The sequence below is a fragment of the Chiloscyllium plagiosum genome, unplaced genomic scaffold, assembly GCF_037043375.1.
Source record: "Chiloscyllium plagiosum isolate Xiang-an unplaced genomic scaffold, Cpla_swu_hap1 HiC_scaffold_19, whole genome shotgun sequence".
Lineage (NCBI taxonomy): Eukaryota > Metazoa > Chordata > Chondrichthyes > Orectolobiformes > Hemiscylliidae > Chiloscyllium > Chiloscyllium plagiosum.
Genome location: NW_028270157.1, coordinates 35,026,799 through 35,047,878, shown reverse-complemented (window position 1 = coordinate 35,047,878; position 21,080 = coordinate 35,026,799). Strand labels below are relative to the sequence as shown.

The window sequence follows — 21,080 nt, the reverse complement described above, 5'->3', positions numbered from 1 at the left end:
GTTTATTGTCTCTCCTAACCATATGCTGCACGTCAACATCTGCAGAAAGAGGAAGCAAAATTGACTTTAGCAGATGCTTTAAATGGAGCCTCCCATAGATGACCATCCAGTGACATTCAATAAGGTGTGAATGGCTGTTGTGCCCTTGTATTTAGAATAGCTCAGTTATTCCATCTCATGAGTTTATCTGGTACTTGCATGAGATGAAACAGATCACAGTGATTAGATTACTTACAGTGTGGAAACAGGTCCTTTGGACCAACAAATCCACACCAACCCTCCGAAGAGCAGCCCACCCAGACCCATTCCCCTACGTTTACCCCTTTACCTAACACTACAGGCAATTTAGCATAGCCAATTCACCTAACCTGCACATTTTTGGATTGTGGGAGGAAACCAAAACACCCGGAGGAAACCCACGCAGACACGGGGAGAATGTTCAAACTCCACACAGAATTGAACCCGGGTCTCTGGCACTGTGAGGCAGCAGTGCTAACCACTGAGGTCACCGTGCCGCCCTGATCAGGAGCAGTTTTTTAAATGTTTATTTGGAGGCATCTTCCAAGACAATGTAACCATTCCTAAGAGTTCTGGCAAGCCCTGGATCAGAATGGAGGAAGATGTTGATATGCTGCATTCTCTGCTGCAGACACAGCAGTAGCTACCATGCAATACATGAGTGGCTACAGGGACTATATTGGGTGCGGCTTGCAACTTAGCTAAAACTTTTATGTAGAAATGGCTTTGTAGATTAGTATTCATTGCAATAGCACACCAATTACAGCTGCAGATTCTTGGCTGCATCTGATGGGTTACAACTTTCATCTTGTTTCTTCTCTGTGTCATATTCCTTTCTGCCTTGCAAGGCTTTGCTGATAGCCTGATATGCCATTAAATGCCCTTCAGTAGCTTTCAAAATGTTTAGCACTTCTTTGTGGCATTCTTCTTTTAGTCATTCCCCACCCTTAACATTTTATTTACATAAAATTTCATTCACCTAGCAGTAGTAATGTCCTTCATTCCAACCGAATTTGCACTGAAGTCACGAATCATTATACAAATACAATTAGGTACAAAAACAGTGTGCAATTAGCACTCAGGGCTGCTTGGTATTAAAGCTAAGTGGACTAGAATGTTTGTAGTCCAGAAGTCGGGAATCTCAGACAAGACAAAACAAAACACGTGGCATGATTCACTGATGACATTAAACCCTGATCGCATCATGACAAAATATTTTGTATTCTGGCTTGTTCTCCTTTTTGAACTTTTACTGGGATATTGTCACAAATGGTTCAAGGACACTTTTAGAATTTCCTTGCAGATTATTAATAAAGTGAAGAATTGCAAAGAATTAATTTCCGATCCTTATATCCCAAGAAATGATTCTAACAGTATACAGGAACAATCAGATGTATGAGAAGTGTATCCTTCGAAGTGTTCAAAGGCTACTAATTGAACTCCTTGCCTAGAATTCCTATTTGAATGTTTTTCTGCATAGAACATACCTGTCTCCAAAGCTCATATTATAAGAAAAGAAAAATATTCTGAGATCTTGAAGTTAATATTTGTAATGATTAAATGATTCATCAAATCTCATTTCAACTGGATGCCATAACCAAAGCAACCCAAAGCAGTATCCTGGATGAAAATCAAAATTGTACAAAGTTGGCTGTAGAATAATGCTTAATGGAATGTTAGTTGGTTGATTTGTAATTGTATTTCTGACATGCTTTTGGACAGGTACATGCATTCCTATCCCTTTGTATTTGAGTTTCCTAACCATTGGCTATTTTCTGTCATGCTATCTATATTAAAAATCTTACATCTACACACAATTCCTGTCAAGGTTTTCCATTATAAATTTTTATGTCCACTAGACAGAGGATGTAATTACAGAATGACAAGTTTACATAGGCAGTTTCCACTATAAATGTGGACAGTAGAATTTAAAATGGAAATACAGAAATAAAGAAAAAATGTATGACTTTTAAATTGGGACTGAGTTATGTCTGTATTTTCTGATTGAAATTTCTTTCTCTGACCACGGATTCTACAACATCTGAGTACTACTCCTTAGCTAAGATATTTCTTTTGTTCCCCTCAAGCGTTGTGATGATTGTTAGGTACAAGTAATGTGCCACCTTCACTGACAAGATAATAACCAACTGCCTGTCTATCTGCTCGTTAAGACCTGATACGGTGCATATAGGCAAGTAAGTATCTTACCCTATCAGGCACTTGACCCTGACATACCAGATCACCAGATGTTACTGGGTAGGACCTTCTGCGTCCTAAAGATCATCTGTCAAGGCCTATTCCAGACTTGAGGAAGGTAGTCACCTTGTTGGCTCCCTAGTGAGGCAGGAGATCAGGGAGGTAACATGTTGTGCCCCTGAATTGACCATTAATTGACCAATAAAGGTGGTTAATTGGTCGGACTGAAGAGGAAGATCACCCATGGATCTTCTCACCCAACATTTAATTTCATAGGTGGTGAGAAAAGGCACATTTCCCTCCATGTCACAATCACCCAATTATTTCCATTTCTAGCCACCTCCAAGGAGAGAAAATCTGCCTGTTGCCTCCAGTGCAAAGGTAATTCAACTGATAATTTATGATCTTCCTTAAAATTATTCTTTTGTTCTAAATGAAATGTTCATTGCTGTTGAAGTATAATCCATTGACTTCTATATTTCAATGGCTGAACCAAATTAAGTAAATTAATGAGGTCCAAAAATTACCACCAAATAAGTATATTCCTAAATTAAGCGACACATTGATGAAATTCTTTGTACAGCTGGTCTTCTGTGAAAAACCTTCAGGCACAACACTCTTGTGTTACAGTTTTACTGAAGTGTCTGTGATGTTCAGGAAGTTCCTCATGTGTCTGAGACTCCCCAGGTGGCATGGGTCCCCACTTTCAGTTTGAGCTATTTGCAAAGATGAGGAAGAAACTATTAGCGTTGCACGTCTTATGGTGCTCTAATAAGGGGCTCCAAAGTGTTTTGCATTCTTAAGTATTAAAGACTTGTTTTGAAGTACGGCTGCATCTAGAAATACATGATCAGTCCACAAACAGCAAATGATGAAATAAATCAGATAATCTGTTCCTTTAATGGTGTTTCATTAAACAAATCATAGAATTCCTATGGAGTACAAGCAGGCCATTTGGCTCAACAGACTATTTCTATTTCTTTGAATGTACCGTAGGATCCATTTAATTAGATAGATAAAGCTTTGATTGGGCTGCAAAATGGAAACTCTAGGCCTAAGAGTGGGGGCAGGTATGTTCAGTGATGACTAACTGTCTGTCTTCTTCAGTCAGAGAGCTCACAGTTGAGATCCAATCAGCTTATTAAGCAGTGAACAGTCAGCTTTTTGGCTAATCCATAAGCCTCAACAATGAAGTCCTGCTCCCCCATAAGCTATCAGCATTCAAGTCTGGCAGCTTCTGAATCTTAGAGATTGTCCGGCAATGTAACAGTTTTCAAGCACAGCACCCCGCTTTCTAATTCACCATTCAAATGGACTTCATGGCATGAATTTGCATTGCTTAAATAGTAGTCGCAAACAAAACTCATGATATTGTGATGAGCCGAGTTGCTGGCAAATAGCCTTTATAACACTAAAGATGAACTTTTACAAGTATGGAGCTTTATTCCTTTAGTTTTATATAGTTGAGGAAGGTACTTTTAAAAGTACTTTTGTTTATTTTACTTCCTATCTCATGCAATCTAAACTTTCTTTCTGTCCATTTAGTTTTTCTTCTGCACCTGATTTGAGGCTGAGTTAGTTATTCCAACTTGCAGTTCCTGATTCAGACTCCTTAATGATTTTTCAACCTAATGAGCAAAGGAAAGACACCGTTGCTTACCTTGTTCACATAGGTTCAAGATGTGTCCGAGACTGTGTACTATTTCAGTCTTCCACTTTCTGTAATTTACTGTGCAAAGGCTGGTGAGAATTAAATAGGAAAGGTAATGAAATTCTAGCTCATATTCTTCCCAGAGGAGATACACAGGCTGAATCAGCATCATAGTTGATTCATTTTATTGAGAACTCACACTATACCGACTACACACGAAATAAAATAAGTGACAACTCATTATGTCTCAAAGTACTTCTCATTGTTTAAATGTTGTGTGATTTTCACAAAACCAATTTCTCAAGCAGTAATAACAAGTTAATCTGGGCTTTAGTTTTAAAGAACGTTTGAACATATTGGCCAAAACACCAGAACGCCCACCACTTCTATTGAATGGTTTCTGATCAGGTATTGTTTTACAGGAAAGGCATCTAGCACTTCTGTTTTACATCTAAATGGAAATTGGCAGCATCAATAAATATATGGTCACAGCCCTGCACTGTGCTTATGCTGTGTCATCAAGTTTGGACTGACAATCAAATTCATGTAAGGGTACCATGAACTGTAACAAAATCAGAAATAACTGGAGAAAGTCAGCTGGCCTATGGGAAGAAAAGCAGAATTAATGTTTTGAGACCAGTGATTCTTCATAGAACTGATAGCAGCTCAGAAAAACTTTTAAAAAGGTATTTTTTTATTGAAAATTATGTTAGGATTGGTGAGGACAGCTGGGGGCATGGGGGGTGGAGGGGAATGGACAGCTGGAGATGGAGCCCAGAGAGATATATAAAAGGGATTAAAATTGGTAGACAGTGAAGTTTTGTCTTGTTCATTTCAGTCTACGTATTTTTTTAATATAACATCGTGATATGCTAAGTTGTTAACATCCCTTTCTCCCAGTTTCTCCATCTCTGTCACAACTGTTCTGATGATGCTATTTTCAGTAGGCAGTCCTCCGAAATATCCATCTTTTTCCTCAGCCAATGATTCCCCGCTACTGTGGTCGATAGGACCCTTGTCTGTGTCTGACCCACTTCCCACAATAGTCTACTTTTCCTTCCCACAACAATGATAGGGTCCCCCGGTCCTCACTTCCCACCCCACGGCCTCCACATCTAAAGGTTTTCCAACGGGATGTCTCAGCTGAACACACATTCCCTTTGCCTCCTTTGGCAGCATTCCATAGGGAGTGTTTCCTCCAGATCACCTTGGTCCACTTCTCTTCCATTTCCCAACACTTCCCATGGCACCTTCCAACACAATCTCAGAAGGTGTACTACCTCCTTTCCCCTCATCATCCAAAGCCCCAGACATATCTTCCAGGTGAAGCTGAGCTTTACCTGTGCTTCATTCAATCTAATTGACTGTATTTGCTGTTCACAATGTTGGCTCTTTTACATTGGAGAAATGAAATATTGACTGGGTGACCACTTTGTAGAACACCTATTTTCTGACCATGAAAATGACTCTGAGCTTCTGGCTGCCTGCCACTTCAACACACTACCGTGTTCACTGGCCAACATCTCTGTCTCAGGCTTGCTGCAGTGAAGCTGGAAAAGCAACACCTCATTTTCTGCTTGCGGACTTTGCAGCCTTCAGGACTCTATATCAAGTTCAATAACTTTTGAGCCTGATCACGTCCTTCAATGTATTTTATCCATCCCTACAACCTATTCTTATCACGACATGGGTTGCTTTCAGCACAGACTACCCATTCTCACCTATTCCTAGCCCTCATTCTCACTACTTCAGCTTCTCTTCTGTCCTGGCTTACTTTCATTAATCTCCTTGTCTGTCTATCCCATTTATATCTCTCTTTCTCTGGCCTCTGTCTCCAACTATCTACTCACCTCTTCCCCTCCAACCCCCACCATCCCTCCCTGCAAAAGCCTGTCTGCGGCAGAATGCAACTTTTTCTAGCTGCCATCAGTTCTGATGAAGAGTCATTACACTCAAAACGTTAACTTTGCTTTCTTCTAACAGATGCTGCGAGACCTGCTGAGTTTCTCTAGTAATTTCTGGTTTTGTTTCAGATCTCCAGCCCCTGCAGTTCTTTGTTTTATTTTGTTATACACTATTTTGTTATACACTATATACACTATACACTATATGGGCGGCACGGTGGCACAGTGGTTAGCACTGCTGCCTCACAGCGCCAGAGACCCGGGTTCAATTCCCGCCTCAGGCGACTGACTGTGTGGAGTTTGCACATTCTCCCCTTGTCTGCGTGGGTTTCCTCCGGGTGCTCCGGTTTCCTCCCACAGTCCAAAGATGTGCAGGTTAGGTGAATTGGCCATGCTAAATTGCCCGTAGTGTTAGGTAAGGGGCGGTGACGGTAGGTGACACTTCGGCGGGGCGGTGTGGACTTGTTGGGCCGAAGGGCCTGTTTCCACACTGTAAGTAATCTAATCTAATCTAAAAATGTAAGTAATCTAATCATTTGTGAAACCCAAGTCACATCCATTGGATCAGAGTTGTGTGTTTAGGTGAAGACAATAGGAGGAGTCAGAGCAAAAATAAGATTTTTTTTAAGTGTCCCATCTCCAACAAGGAAACTAGAGCCGTCACTAACAAGAATGTGTGTGGTGAGGGTTGGAGGAGAGAAAATTGTGTGACATAGTCAGTTAAAAACTAAGTTCCTACATCAAAACTAAGTTGAGTCAGCTTTGCCACATGGTCTGAATTACAATAAGTTATGTTACAATAACAATATGTTAACAATAAGTAGAGCCAATAAAAGCAATTAAATAAATAATCAAAATCCTCATTTGCTTCCTTTTATCACTAAAGTCCAAATCAAGGTGCAATTGTATCAAAGTTATTCTGTGAAAATTAAAATAATTTTAAATCATGTTAAGAATTTTAAATAATTTTTGCTCTTATGTAACTTATTTGATTGAACTCATTACCAGTCATAAATAAGTGGTGGATGACAACAAAATATAATGAGTTGTATGGTGGTGGTTTAAGACTGCAGCCAATGGAAGGCACTCTTTCATTAGCTGTGTAAAGAAGCTGATGATACCATAGGACCCTGTAAAATTTGACGACAAGATTTGTCAGATTAAAAAAGCTGCTGCTCTGCAATTCAGTTTTCCAGAGTTAAGGATCAAGGTGTCCTGATTCAGAGAACCCCTAAAGTTGAATCTTGTAACAACAGTAAAGTGACAGCATCTTGAATAATGGGAGAAACATTACTGCCATCAAAACCATTCATAGTTTTTGTTCAGAGAAATATAGGATCTTATTATTTTTACTTTGGGGTTCTTATATATACTCTTTTGACATGTGTGGCAAGTTGTTCATTAATTGTGGAAATACTACATACTCAAATGTAAAATATACCTAGTAAAAAGAAAAGTGCAAAGGTTTTATTTGGTTTGTAGTTAGCTATTTGAAAAAATGTTGACCTTTCCGCTTAAAATAGCTGGATTATTTAATGTCAGATAATATTTTGAACAGTTAAGCAGAACAATATGTAATTACCAGCACTGCAAAACTTTCAGTTTTCCAGCATATAATTTTTTTTAATGAGAATCACAAGGATTTGGTGAAGCATTCTTTAGAATCTGAGTGAATGCGTACTCAATATTTAGCTTACACCAAAAAAAATTATAACAAAAAAATTGTGCAAAAGAATTGATTTAATATTGTTTCCTTTTGGTCTTTCTTTCTTTTTCCCATAAATTATGAATGTTAATGACATCACAGAAAGTGACCATGTGAGGGAGCTGAATTAACAATACTGTAGAGGCAACGTTTAACTAAGGATGTTTCAGCAATTTATTTCAATTGTATGCTAATTCAATCTCTCTCAACACTGGGGTCAGTGGTGCCTTCGAGCTAGATTCCCTGATGATGCCATCCACAGTTGTTGAAACAAATATATTTCATGAATTAACAGGGTCACTCAAAAATATGTGTAAGTATCTGATTTTTAAAATAATGTACAGATAATGGGACATGCTTTATAATACACTGAACATTGTGAGTTTTCATGAGAAACGTTGGTATTTAAAAATATTTCTGTGGAATACTTACATAACAAAACTTAATGCACTGATCTGAAATGTGTTCTTTTGCTATTTCAACAGTAGTACTAAACTGTTTAAAAATGGTTACTACTCCATTAACATAGCAAATGCTAGCGTATTAAGCATTCATCTGTAAGCAATCTACAGCAGATTTTCAGGACCAATAATTTTTGATTTAGCAACAAAACTGATTAGAATTTTAAAATAAGGTAGAACATGGCTTTTGGCATTGTTGAATAAAATGCATACAGTTGCTCTTCTAAGTTAATGTGAAGATGTATAGTAGTCCATTCTTGATGGTTGTCTCTTTCTTGATTTAGTTGGTGGGTGTGGGCAGTGTGAAAGTCTGGACCTTATTCCCCCTCTATGTCAGTATAGCCTTAGAATTACTCAACAGGACATGTGCTGAATGATCTTAAAAAAAGTAAGATAATTCTATCCTGAGATGGAGCACCTCTCCTCCAATCCTAACATCAAACAGTAACCTAGCTATGACTCATTCACACAGAATCAAAGAAGTGTTATGGTGCAGAAGGAGGCCATTCAGCCCATCATGTCTGCATCAATTCATCAAATGAGCATAATACCTACGGCTGATTACCCTGTGTCATTTCTATCCAAATAATCATCCAGTACCTTCTTGAATGCCTTGATTGAACCTGCCTCCACCATGCTTCCATGCATATCCCAAAAACTCCCTGTGAAGACGTTGTTTTTCATCACCTCACATTTGCTTCTTTTGCAAATCATTTTAAGTCTGTGCTCTCTGGCTCCTGATCCTCTTATGAATGAGAACAGTCTACATTTTCCAGCCCCCTCATGATTTTGAAAACCTTTTATCAGATCTTTTCTTCACTTTCTTCTACATTCTAGAGATGTGGGTGTTCCTGGCTGGACCAGCATTTCTTGCTTGTTCCTAGTTATGCTTGAGAAGATGACAAGCTGCCTTCTTGAGTTGCTAGTCCATTTCATGTAGTTTCACCCACAATGCTATTGGCAGGGAACTCCAGGATTTTGACCCAACAGCAGTGAAGGAAAGGCGATATATTTCCAAGTCAGGATGGTGAATACTTTGGTGATGGAGTTCCCATATATCTGCTGTCTTTGTCTTCCTAGGTGACAATGCTTGCAAGTTTGGAGGCACTGTCTAAGAAGCTCTGGTAAATTTCTATACGAGACATTGTAGATGACACACACTGCTGCTACTGAGCAGTCAGTGGTGGAGGTAGTGCATGTTTGTATACATAACATCTATCAAGTGGGCTGCTTTGTCAAGCTTCATGAATGTTGTTGCAGCTCTAATCTTCTAGGCAAGTGAAGTGTGTGGGAGATCGACAGTCAGTAGGTGAGTTACTTGCTAAAGGATTTCTAGCCTTTGTCCTGCTCCTGTACCTCTATTTATATGATTAGTCTTGTTCCATTTCTGGGATGTTGATAGTGAGGGATTCAGTGATGGTAATGACATTGAATGTTAAGTAATGGTGATAGATTCTCTTTTGTTGGAGATAATCTTTGTCTAGCAATTGTCACTTGCCCTTTGTCAGCCAAGCCTGAATATTGTCCAGATATTGCTGAGTTCAGATATGAACTGCTTTAGTATCTGAATGATTCTAAACATTGTGCAATAATCTGTGAACATCCTGATTTCTGACCTTATGATGGAGGGAAAATTGGTGTTAAAGCAGTTGAAACTGTTTTGGCCTAGGATATAAACCTGAGGAACTCCTTCAGAGCTGTCCTGGAGCTGAGACGGCTGACCTCCAACAATCACAACTATCTTCCTTTGTGTTATGCATGACTCCAACCAGTGAAGAGTTTTTCATGATCAAAAGCAGCCTTGATATCAGGGACACACATACTCACCACCCCAATGGAGTATAGCTCTTTTATCTGTGTTTGAACTGGGATTGAAATGAGGTCAGGACCTCAATGGCCCTGGTGGAGTTTGGAACATTGTGGGCAGTTTTGGCCCTGCATCTAAGGAAGAATGTGCTGCCCTTAGAGGGAGTCCAGAGGAGGTTCACAAGTAGGACTTGTCATTTGAGGAGCGGTTGAGGACGCTGGGTCTACACTCGATGGAATTTAGAAGGATGAGTGGGATCTGATTTACAGAATACTGAGTATTTCTTGCCATCATTCTTGTTAAGTATGTCAAGGGCTTGTAGGGAAAAGGCAGGGATACAGAGGACTGGTAATTGCATTAGCCAAATTCTCAACTTCAAACTAGATAAAGTGGATGTGGAGAAGCTGTTACAATTATTATGAGAGACTAGGACCTGAGGGCACAGCCTCAGTGTGCAAAGAAGTGAGTGCAGTGTCCTTTAGAAGTGAGATAAGAAGGAATTTCTTCAGCCAAAGGGTGCTGAATCTGTGGAACTCATTGCCATTGATGGCTGTGGAGGCCAAGTCATTGAGTGTATTTAAGACAGAGTTAGATAGGTTTTTGATTTGTGAGAGGATCAAGGGTTACAGAGAAATGGCAAGAGAATGGGGTTGAAAAGTATATCAGCCATGATCGAATGGCAGACCAGACACAATGCGCAAACTTCTGCTCCTGTATCTTATAGTCTTATAGAATCCAAACTGAGCCATTAGTGAGCAGGTTATTACTAAGTGCTGCTTGATAATATATTGATCACCTATTCCATCATTTTTTTGATGATTGAGACTAGGCTGCTAGGGCGGTAATTGGCCAGGTTGGATTTGTCCATCTTTTTGTGTACAGGTCATACTTTAGCAATTTTCTACATTGTTGGGTAGGTGCCTGTGTTAAAGCTGTAGTGGAAGAACTAGGCCCTTTTAAAAATTTCTCACAATCTTATATTCCACACCCATCTGATGAAGAAGTAGCGCTCCGAAAGCTAGTGCTTCCACATAAACCTGTTGGACTATAACCTGGTGTTGTGTGATTTTTAACTTTGTACACCCCAGTCCAACACCGGCACCTCCAAATCATTTAAATTTCTTGACATAAGTTCTGGGCCACATCTTCACTCTTATTGTCAGAATATTGTCTGAACCTGAACCAATCAGATTTGCTATGACAACCTTAAAATCGAATTGAAGTCTTTCCAATTTTTAGAATTAGAATCCCTACTGTCTGGAAACAGGCCCTTCAGTCCAACAAGTTCACAGTGACCCTTCGAAGAGTATCCCACCCAAACCCATTCCCCTGCAGTTACCTCTGGCTCATGCACCTAACCTACATATCCCTGAACACTACAGGCAATTTAGCATGGCCAATTCACCTAACCTGCACATCTTTGGATTGTGGGAGGAAACCCACGCGTACACAGGGAGAATGTACATACTCCAAACAGACAGTCACCTGAGGCTGTAATCGAACCCAGGTCCCTGGTATTGTGAGGCAGCAGTGCTAACCATTGAGCCACCATGCTGTCCTTGAAGTTGGGAATTTGGCCAATATGACTACCAATCCTCTGTATCCTTGCCTCTTAACATGCCCTTGACATGCTTAATTTGAATGATTAATTTAGCAAGAAGTACTAAAGTTTAGCACGTTTAGCTAAGTAATATTTCTATGATATAAAAACTCATGTTTCTCTCTTTCAAACTGCAGAAACCTTGTGATGTTGCATAGTATGGTCTTGATATGTTTTTGCAGTATTAGAATCAATATATTGTTGGATGTACTTTCCTATATCTATGTCATGAATGATATTCACCAGAGATTTATAGTTGCCTTAAAGGAGAAAATCTTTTCTTTTAATTCATTTTCAACTCTGGCATTTACAGGATCTTTAAAATGATTCAACACGCATAGTTTAGTTTTCTTGCTAGCCATACCAACACGTCAAAAAGAAATTGTATTTCAAAATGGAGAGAAAGAACCGTCATGCAGCATGGTTGCTGTTATTATCTGCATCATTATTAAGACTGACAAATCACCTTATTTTATTAAAGTACTCAGTAGTCTTGTTTGCACCAATTGAATATCCCTGCATGATTGCCAGCACAGTAATAATCCTGTAATAATGCTCAAGTGACTCAGACTAGTTGCAACTAAAATTGCAAATGTTTATCAGCAGGTATATGCGTGGCTTCATAAGGCATGCCACACGTTAAATACTGCATGAATCATTTTAGTACCTAATACTGTGCAAAGTGATTGTGAGCTCTCATAATTTCCCTTCTTTTATATTCCAAGCAAGCATGCTACTGATATGTAATTAATGTAAATTAAAGCTGCAAGCTATGCTTTTCATATTGTTGAAAGGTTTTTCTGTGTTTTATGACCATAGTAATCCAGTGTTCTCTTGACTCATTTATCTCTCTTTAAATTTTTGTATCCCTTATTTGCAGGTTTTTTTTAGTAATATGATAAATAAGAATGACAGTATTTTAAGAAGGCTTTCTTTGTCATTGAGCTCCTGGGATATTATCTGTCATCCTGAGTGAAGCCTACTTCTGAAACAAATGATTCATTTTAGATTTTAAATATTTAGGAAACTTCTATTTATTGCTATTCATTCTTAATGAAATGGATTGCCTTTTATTAAAGAATGCAGTGAGTTCATTATGTGCAGTTCATATTTAACTGCAGAAATCATGTCTTAAATTTTCTGAACATAAAAGAATTTATAAAGTTGTTTCCCATTGCTAAAATGTGCACTAAGATAATTTAATATTTTTTGGTATTATGCAATAATATTTCAATAAATGTAGATATTTAGTGCCTGTACATTAAAAAATTTCAAGTTGGGTGGATATAAATGTAATCTTCACTTACAAGGCAATGGGTTTTGTTTTGTAGATTGCTAAATAAGTGCTTAATAAGAGATTTCTTGAAATAATTTAATACATTTTCACTCGTTTTCAGTTAGGAAAAATTTTTGTTCACTAAATTGGTATGTAAAAGAACTAACCTTTCACTATTTCCGATATTCTATTTTCTCCATATTTTCTTCTGGTTGTGATGACTATTAAAACTGCAGAAATTATCTGTTTAAATAATAAATAACAAAACTGTATGGCTTACCAATAAGGTTGGAATAATAAGTTATTTTGCTGTGAATATTAAAGCGATCTGTACCTTTTAAAATTCAAAGTTACTCCTTTCATCGAAGAATGTAGCCCGAGAGATGGCTGGCAGGTTCAGTCACTTTCTAATGCAAAAGTACTTGATAAGGAAATTTTTTCACTGTGAGTCCCTGATGCATCTAATGTGTCAAAAATAATTAGGTTTTGGCAGATTTATCATTGCAGCACAACCCTTTCCTTGAGTAGGGCCTGGATCATGTTAAGCCTTGTTTGTGGGTGACAGCATTATTATTCTTGTTAGTTGCCCACTTCCTCATCATTCTGTTATGTTTGGAAATTTCCCACCTCAACTTGTGTTCCTCACCAGTGTTTTTCTTCATTTATTGACAGTTGGTAAAGATATTCATTAATTTAGAGTTAAAAACATGTATCATCATGTCTCGCTGAACTGCTGGGCTGAAGTTGATTAATGGCGAAGCCTTGCTGCAGGTATTCCTCTTGAGAAGAAGCACACCAGCCCTGCATATTAATGAAAGACTGCAGTTTCTATTAACAAGATAAAAAAGCAGGTCTTCTCTAGCTGGAGGGGTAGGGTATGAAAAATTCTAGATTATTTATGATATGGCATTTTTCACCATGTGCCATAAGTGAACTTTTATAGCTTTTTCAGATCACTGTGACCTTTCTGATTTATTTTTGGGAGGAAAAAAGGTAAACTTCAGGGGATAAAATCAGACATTTTAAACCATTTGACACTCGCGATGGTTTAATTGATGATGTAGCCTTTTTGAGAAATAATTATCTGCTGAGCATAATAAAACACTAAAACTGGGCTTCTGCAAATCAAATTTGTTTATAAACATATACCATTATTTCCACTTAACTGAAAATATCACATTGTTTTGTGTTGATGCTCCTCATTAACACATCTTTATTTTCAAATTTACTCAGACAACCCATTCATGTCAAAGAAGAACCAATGAATGCAGAAGAAGATGAGGGCCCCATGTCCTTGGTAACGACAGCCAATCACAGTCCAGAGATAGAAGAGGACAGAGACATTGAAGAGGAACCTTCATCTGAAGACCTAGAATAAGATGGAAGTTCAGACATTATCACAACAGGGTCATGTTACAGACCTCCGTAACCACTCCGTGTCATTGGATATTTGGCAGACTTTTACTGTGACTATTTATTGAGCATGAGACAAGGAAACAGCCTAATGGAACTATCTGTGATTTCTACTGAGTACCAAGGGATGACAAGCATTGGAAATTGCTTGCTTTTTTTTCCAACTTATAGAAAATTGGATTGCAAAAAAATACGTTTTCTGATAAACTTTCCTCTTTCTCTGATGGCTTGACCATATCAAATTGTTACCTAACTCTTACTGGTTGATGGATTGACCGAATATCGGAATGTCAGCTATATAGAAAGTCAATGGCCTCTTATACTGCCAAAAATAGTGTTAGCTTCATTAAATGTGAATTTTTAGTATACAGTAGCTAAAATAGATAATTTGCTGATCCAGTTCAAGTTGTTGTTGATTTTAATTTGCACAGTAGTGTCAGAAAGTAGAATCACTGCCTGTAACTAGTTAAATTTTGGGGACAGATCAGATTTTGTGTTGGTGCCACCAACTATTATGTTTGTAGTTAGATATTACAAAACCACAGTAATTAGACTGTTGTGGATTTCTAAGGCAAATAAACACCTTAGGTTTCCAGTCTGTGCTATTAGTGTTGAAATGTAAAGTGCAATCTTATATGTTTTGAAAAAAGTTCTATCATCTGTGTAAGTACCATATGGAAATTATGCTTTTCTGCATACTCTACAACAGTTCTCTTTACCTCCTTGTATTTAAGCTTTGTCTACCTGTAAACATATTCAAAGGCAACAGCTAAAACCAAAGTCAACTCTGACAATGGCCAATAGCTCAAAGACAGAAACAACCATTTTGATGGGCCGCCTTCTGTAACTTTAATTAGTACAAAGGAACATTTACATGAACTACCTGCTGTTTTCTGATGACCTCTGGGATCTTTTATTTAACCCTAAAGGAAAGTATTCAAGATGACAAAGTCAGATGTGTGATCTGCTGAGTCCAAATAAATAATTTTCAGTGACAAATACTACACAGTAACAAAGTAGGAAGTTATATTAGGAACCAGCTAAATGTGCATCTTTGACCAAAACAAAATATATGTACTTGATGCAATTGCAGAATTTATATTGATGTTTTCATTTCACACTTTAAATAAACATTTAGAGACCAGTAATGAAGGTGAGATTATAATACTGATAAATTCAGTAGGCTTCATTTGCATTTTTTCCCGTACGGATAACAGTTTTTACTGGTGGCTTTGTAATGTTTTTGTAAAGCTTATGTCTTGCTTGTTTTGTCTTTTTCCATGTTATGTTCGTCAAGAAGAGTTTTCAGATTTCACTTAAAAAATAACCGTAGTAACCAAACATTGAAAAACTAGTGAAGCCAAAAATTATTTTCACTTTTGAGTTCAAATGATCTGGCTGAGTTTAACAACGAAAGCAATTTTTATACTCATTTCAAATCATGGTGTTTAATAGTCATTATACCAGACATTTCCATTTCTCTCAAACCAAAGTGACACAAATTTCTGCCTCTGCGTATATGTGATGTTAAGGCTTAAAATATCTGCTATACCTAACAATGCATAAAAAAACTTTTCCTAAAATGTTTCATGATGCATTGTAATGTAGTTTTTAAAAAAAAGACAAAAATTGCTTAACACTGATATTTATTAACTCAAAATGTTGCATTTCACTTTGTGTGCCAATTCTGTGAAATACCTTACACTCCCCATCCACCACTCCCCTCACCCCATCCCCCTCCCCACCCCCCCAAACCAAGGGACCTCATAACCTAATTATGGTTATTGCTTTACAAACAGTTTTTGACAGGACGTGGCTGGTAGAGTTTAAAAAACTTGCCAGTTCCACGCGAAAGAGCTGGTTCCTGCAAACCAAGCTCATCATTTATTCTTTGCTGGAGTCAGCAAGTAGACTTAAGACATTACACAGTCATCTATCACACCAAATAAAAGGACACAACTGCTTTCAGTAGGGTTCTTCCATTCACCCTAAAGGTTTTCTGAAAGCTTCTACCTCTGCATAACACACCAGAACAATTGTGGCAGATTGTATTATTTGCGAGTATCACAGTTAACTGTTACTCTCACTATGCTTGTCTATAGTTCATGGTCAATGGAAGGTTTACGTTACCAATGTGGGGGAGAAAGATTTCTAATAGGTTGTCTTCAAACATTTGTTGGACACTAATGTTTGGATTTATTGAAAGGGAGATAATGTAATCGAAGTGCATGTGTAAAACTACTCAATTGGACTGGAAGTAAGGATGATATGTGAATTCATCTGGAAAGAGATCTGAGGGTACAGTGCTGGTAGCATGCATACCTCAGTCACACATCTTTTGGAATAAAAGTCTTAGCCACAGATTGCATATACCTGTAGAATTTTGCATGGATTTTGTACGAGTACGATTAAAAATAGCTGCTTGCACATTTTACCAGAAGAACCTCCAAAACTCTGCAAATGCTTACAATAGGTTTTAGGTTTATTGGGGTTTTCTGATATGCTCTGTCTGTATTTTGATAATTGTGCATAATTATGTAAAAAAAAATTGTTGGTGGGCCCATAAATGACCAGACTTTTTTAAGCAAGCTTTGCTTTAATGCATTTCATGTATTTTTTACTCTATTTTATACCATTGCTTGCTAATATTAGCAAATCTGCTTTCTTGCATCTGCTTTGCATAGCTATTGTAAGGCTTTAAAATAATGTATGTATTTATTGCTTGAATTTCAGTGCATACTTATATGGCATACTGTGTGGCAAAATTAAAGCTCATTTATCCTTGCTTCTATCATATGCTGATGGGGACTGTGGTCCTTTATATATAGTATCTTTTAGCTGTAGCACAAACATCAATTTATGTATTGGTGGATTATGCCTATTTGTTTATTTATCTTTTTGAGGTAAACTAATTTTGATACGTTCCATTACTGTGTACTGTGTTCATGCCTTGAATTCTCAAAAGTGAAAAGTCATGACTGAAATTTGTAACAGCTGTTGCTCTGTATTCAAGGCTCTCACTGCTGAATAAAGTAAAGGACCAAACATAGGACTTAAAAGGAAACTAGACTACCACTAACAACAGGGAATTATCAGGTTTTATTGTACCTTTTTTGTCAGTGCTGTAAAACCATGTGAGTATTTTTTTTTAGGCTTTATACATGCTGTAGTTGAATTCATTGTAAAGTTGTACTGACTGAAATTAGGATTTTGTGCACATTACTAATCTTGTTACAATTAGAGTTGACTGTTTTTTACTGGACAGAGACTGAATGAAAGTTGACATTAACCCATTGGCATTTTCACTTATTTAAATCTATTGGTAATCATGTGTTTTCATTTTGGAGTTCCTAAATTATATCACCAGTATAAAACTTAATAAACCCTGATTAGTGGATAAGTAATGAATTGTACCTCCATTGGTAATGAACTGAGCAGCAGTGATGGTTGTAATGTAATGTAAAAAAATCAGCTCCTTTCTAAGGTACTGAACAATGTTGTCACTGGCACTGCCATAGAATTACAAGGTGTGAAAAACATTTTTCCTGTATTATAGTATTCCATCATTCAATGTGTCTGTTTAAACAGACAATAAAATGTGTATTATAGTTCTAGATGTGTGTAATCAGTACTAATGACAGATAATGGCATTATGAAATGCAATAAATAGTTTATCACACATATTAAGCTCATCTGTTATGTCCTTGTTAACAGACAGCATTAACAGGTTTTAAAATTTTGTACTTGCCTGAGAGTAGAGATTGATTTTATGCTTTATTGTACAATTTAATTGAATCATTGATTTTTGATTTGCAAAATTGTGGATAATTTCAGCTCAAGCTCCCTGAAGGATTTCTCACTTTTTTTTAATCAATATCAAAAGGAAAATATGTGAGAGAATTCTGTTTTTACGTAAAGTTGCATTGAAGTCTGTTTGTTTCAGATGACTGAAGAAAGGAAAACAAAACCATAGTGAGAATCATGAGAAAGTAGAGTGAAGTTGTTTTTCTTGTTTGTAACTTGGGAACTCTTAGTGTAAACAATAATTTGTACAACATGAGGGTGACTGTACTTTTGTATAAAATGATTTTAAGAGAAAGTGTGAAAAGGGGACATTTGCCGTTTTAAAAACAATTGATTTAGAACTACATTTCCAGGTCATGAAAGACAATTGAAACAGATTATATTAACACCTTATCCAGTGTAGTCAAAAAGATCTTTAAAACAAAGGAAGTGTGAATGTATTGCTTAAGATATGGTTGATATTGCTTTATTATATATCAAGAACTGGATTAAGAATAATATATCATAAAGGTAAATTTGTGCAGGACATATCCTGAATGAAAAGAGAAATGTCACTGAGAATAATATTCTCCAAACTTAACAGTATGTGAAATAGTATTAACTTCCTGAGAGGTAAATCTTTATTTTTTTTTTCCTGGGTATGCAGTGTAACTTTGCCAGTGTAACCTTACTGACAAAGATCACCAGATTGTAGAAAGTGAAAATAAAATGTGCAGGAGTAATGTATTTCTGACATGCTGAGTCACAATTTGAGAGTGTTAGTTCTGAATTCACCTGTTCTACATTCTATTTGGCAGTGACTGAATAAAAAAATGATCCATAGTTCAACCTACTCTCAATTTAGCAAAAGGAAGGATACAAATTTTTTTTTATTATCATTTGCATTTCACTATGTTCTTTCCTTATTTTTGAAATAAAATCAACAATATTCTGTCGCTACCTGCACAGTGAAATAAATGTGTGCACTAAGGTACAGTTGATATTAGGTTAAAAACTTGATTAGGGTCCACCTTCCTTTATTTACATAAATGTTTTCATTCACACCTCCATCTGGAATGGCTGACAAAGTCAGTGTTTATTACCTATATCTAATTGCCCTTGAGAAGTTACTAGGAAGTTGCAATTCATGTAGTATTGGTATAGTGCTGTTAGGGCAATAATACCAGGATTTTAACCCTGCAAGTGATAGTCCCATGTTTACCAGCAGATGAAAAAGCAAATTTCCATCCATATAAAGATTACTTTAGGAGTTTTCTTGAAAATTATAAATCAAAATTTGAATGTAATTCAAGAAAACTTATCTATTTCTAAAACTGAATAAGGTGTGAGGGAAATAATATACACAGATTTACTATTGGAAATTGTTCCTTGTACAATGTTTACACGTACAGCTGTCTGCTTAGTATTAGATTTGATTGTAGAGGGACTCAGATTTAAACATGCGCTAACCATTCAACCTTTTCGATGTGATATATATCACCATTGTACATTCTCTGCCAATGAACTGTTTGCACTGGAAAATGATTTGCTTTGAATGCATTATGGTATCATATCTTCATCAAGGTAATCACAATCATATTTAACTTGCCTCAATCTATAAATAAAGGATAGGAGCTGGCAGCAAGCTAAATCTACACAATAATGGCATGTAGTACAGATACACAATCCTTTATCCGAAATGCGAAAAGCTCTGAGATCTGAAATTTTTTTGTAAAGTGTGGAGCATCATTTTGGCATGCAAACAGGTGACCTAACTCCACACCCATTCAAACCGTGTCACTCAGATGTGATGTGGCAGCGTGGCCCAGCACTGGCAATTGTGTTTTAGCACTTGTACTATTCACACATGTGACTGCTGTAAGGTAATTCTTTTATTATTTCACTGTGAAAATATCATTTATTCTGAAATTTGAACAATTCCAAATTCCAAAAAGCTACCGACCCAAGGATTTTGGTAAAGAATTGTATACCTGTATATGTCAAACACAAACAACTTCCCAATCCGCATTTTTCATGAAAATTCATCATATTGCCTTATTATTTCGTTCGACTGGCATTGTACAAATAATACATCTATCATTTTGATCAGTTGATATAAATAAAGAATGGTGGGATAAATTTTCACATGACAAGGCTCTTACCTTGCAGGGGTAGTGTCCTTACCTACTGACCTTGAGGCCGTATTCGAGTCGCACCTGCTCCCGAAGTATGCAATAACTGAACAGGTTGGTTAGAAAATACCTAGATTTCCACATGGTACAATGGTAGTGTCCCTATCTTTGAGCCAGGAGAGCTGGGTTGAAGTCCCACCTGCTACACAGGTGCAAGAGTTGCACGATTATTATCTCACTCACAGGTATGCAATCATATCACTGAATACGTTGTTCAGAAATTATCTAAATTTCCACATTTGGCTGGTTGCCAGGCAGACCAAACATCCTCACTGCATGTCCAAAGGAAGTGGTCAGAGGCAAAAAATATACTTGGTCCTAAGTTAAGTATAATTGGAAAGCTGCTGCTGCTAGCAAGCACTTATTGGCAGTTCACCAATAGAAGGAGATCTTGCAGTTCTTGTGCAAACCTAACTATGGATACGTAAATTGGTGAGCAATCATGTGCAAATGCTTGAGAGGATAACTCTCAGGATGGTTTTTGTGGGTTTCCAAAAGGAGTATTAATGCCGACCAAAATCACAGAAGGAGGAATTTTTCAGTGACCTGGAACATTTTAAGGGCTACTCAGTGCCAATGGTGGGTGGGATTGGGAGTCTGTACACTATTCACGAAATGTCCATTATTACTTTAAAATTGCTTACTGACTCAGTGTGCAAGTACTGATGAGGTACACTCATTTGAAGGCCTTCATGAACGATGGCAGCGGCTATAAGGAAGAGAGTGCTGTGCTATGACTCTCACACATCACTGTTCAGTTCCTATTTAGCTGTTAAGATGCAAATCATCTCTAATAAAGATATTAATGAAATTTATGCAGGTATATTATTAAATTAAACAGACCATATCAGAGAGTGTGACTGTTAGGTGCTTACACGTGGCTGTGAGCTTCCTACGGGCTGGCAAAGTATGTTGACGTGAGGTGTGTTATGCAACTCACTTGTCATACCCTCCTGAAGTACTGGTTCCTTTTGCTGCATTGTCCCCAAGTTTCAAATAGCAGAGTCCTGCTGCTGATCTCCTCAGCCATTGCCATCTATGCTGGATTGAAATCAATCCTTTTTCCTCCCTTTA

At 37.3% G+C, this 21,080-nt stretch overlaps 1 protein-coding gene across 12 annotated transcripts in view; it reads left to right on the top strand.

Moving 5' to 3' along the window:
* foxp2 (forkhead box P2) overlaps positions 1-17,712 on the top strand; it is a 795,054-nt gene extending 777,342 nt beyond the window's left edge. For all 12 annotated transcript variants that reach the window (XM_087997217.1, XM_087997213.1, XM_087997212.1 and 9 more), the window contains one exon: positions 13,852-17,712. In XM_087997217.1, the coding sequence (XP_087853343.1) occupies positions 13,852-13,996 (145 nt within the window). In that variant the 3' untranslated portion in view covers positions 13,997-17,712. The remainder of the gene's footprint in view (positions 1-13,851) is intronic.
* The last annotated feature ends 3,368 nt before the right edge of the window (positions 17,713-21,080 follow it).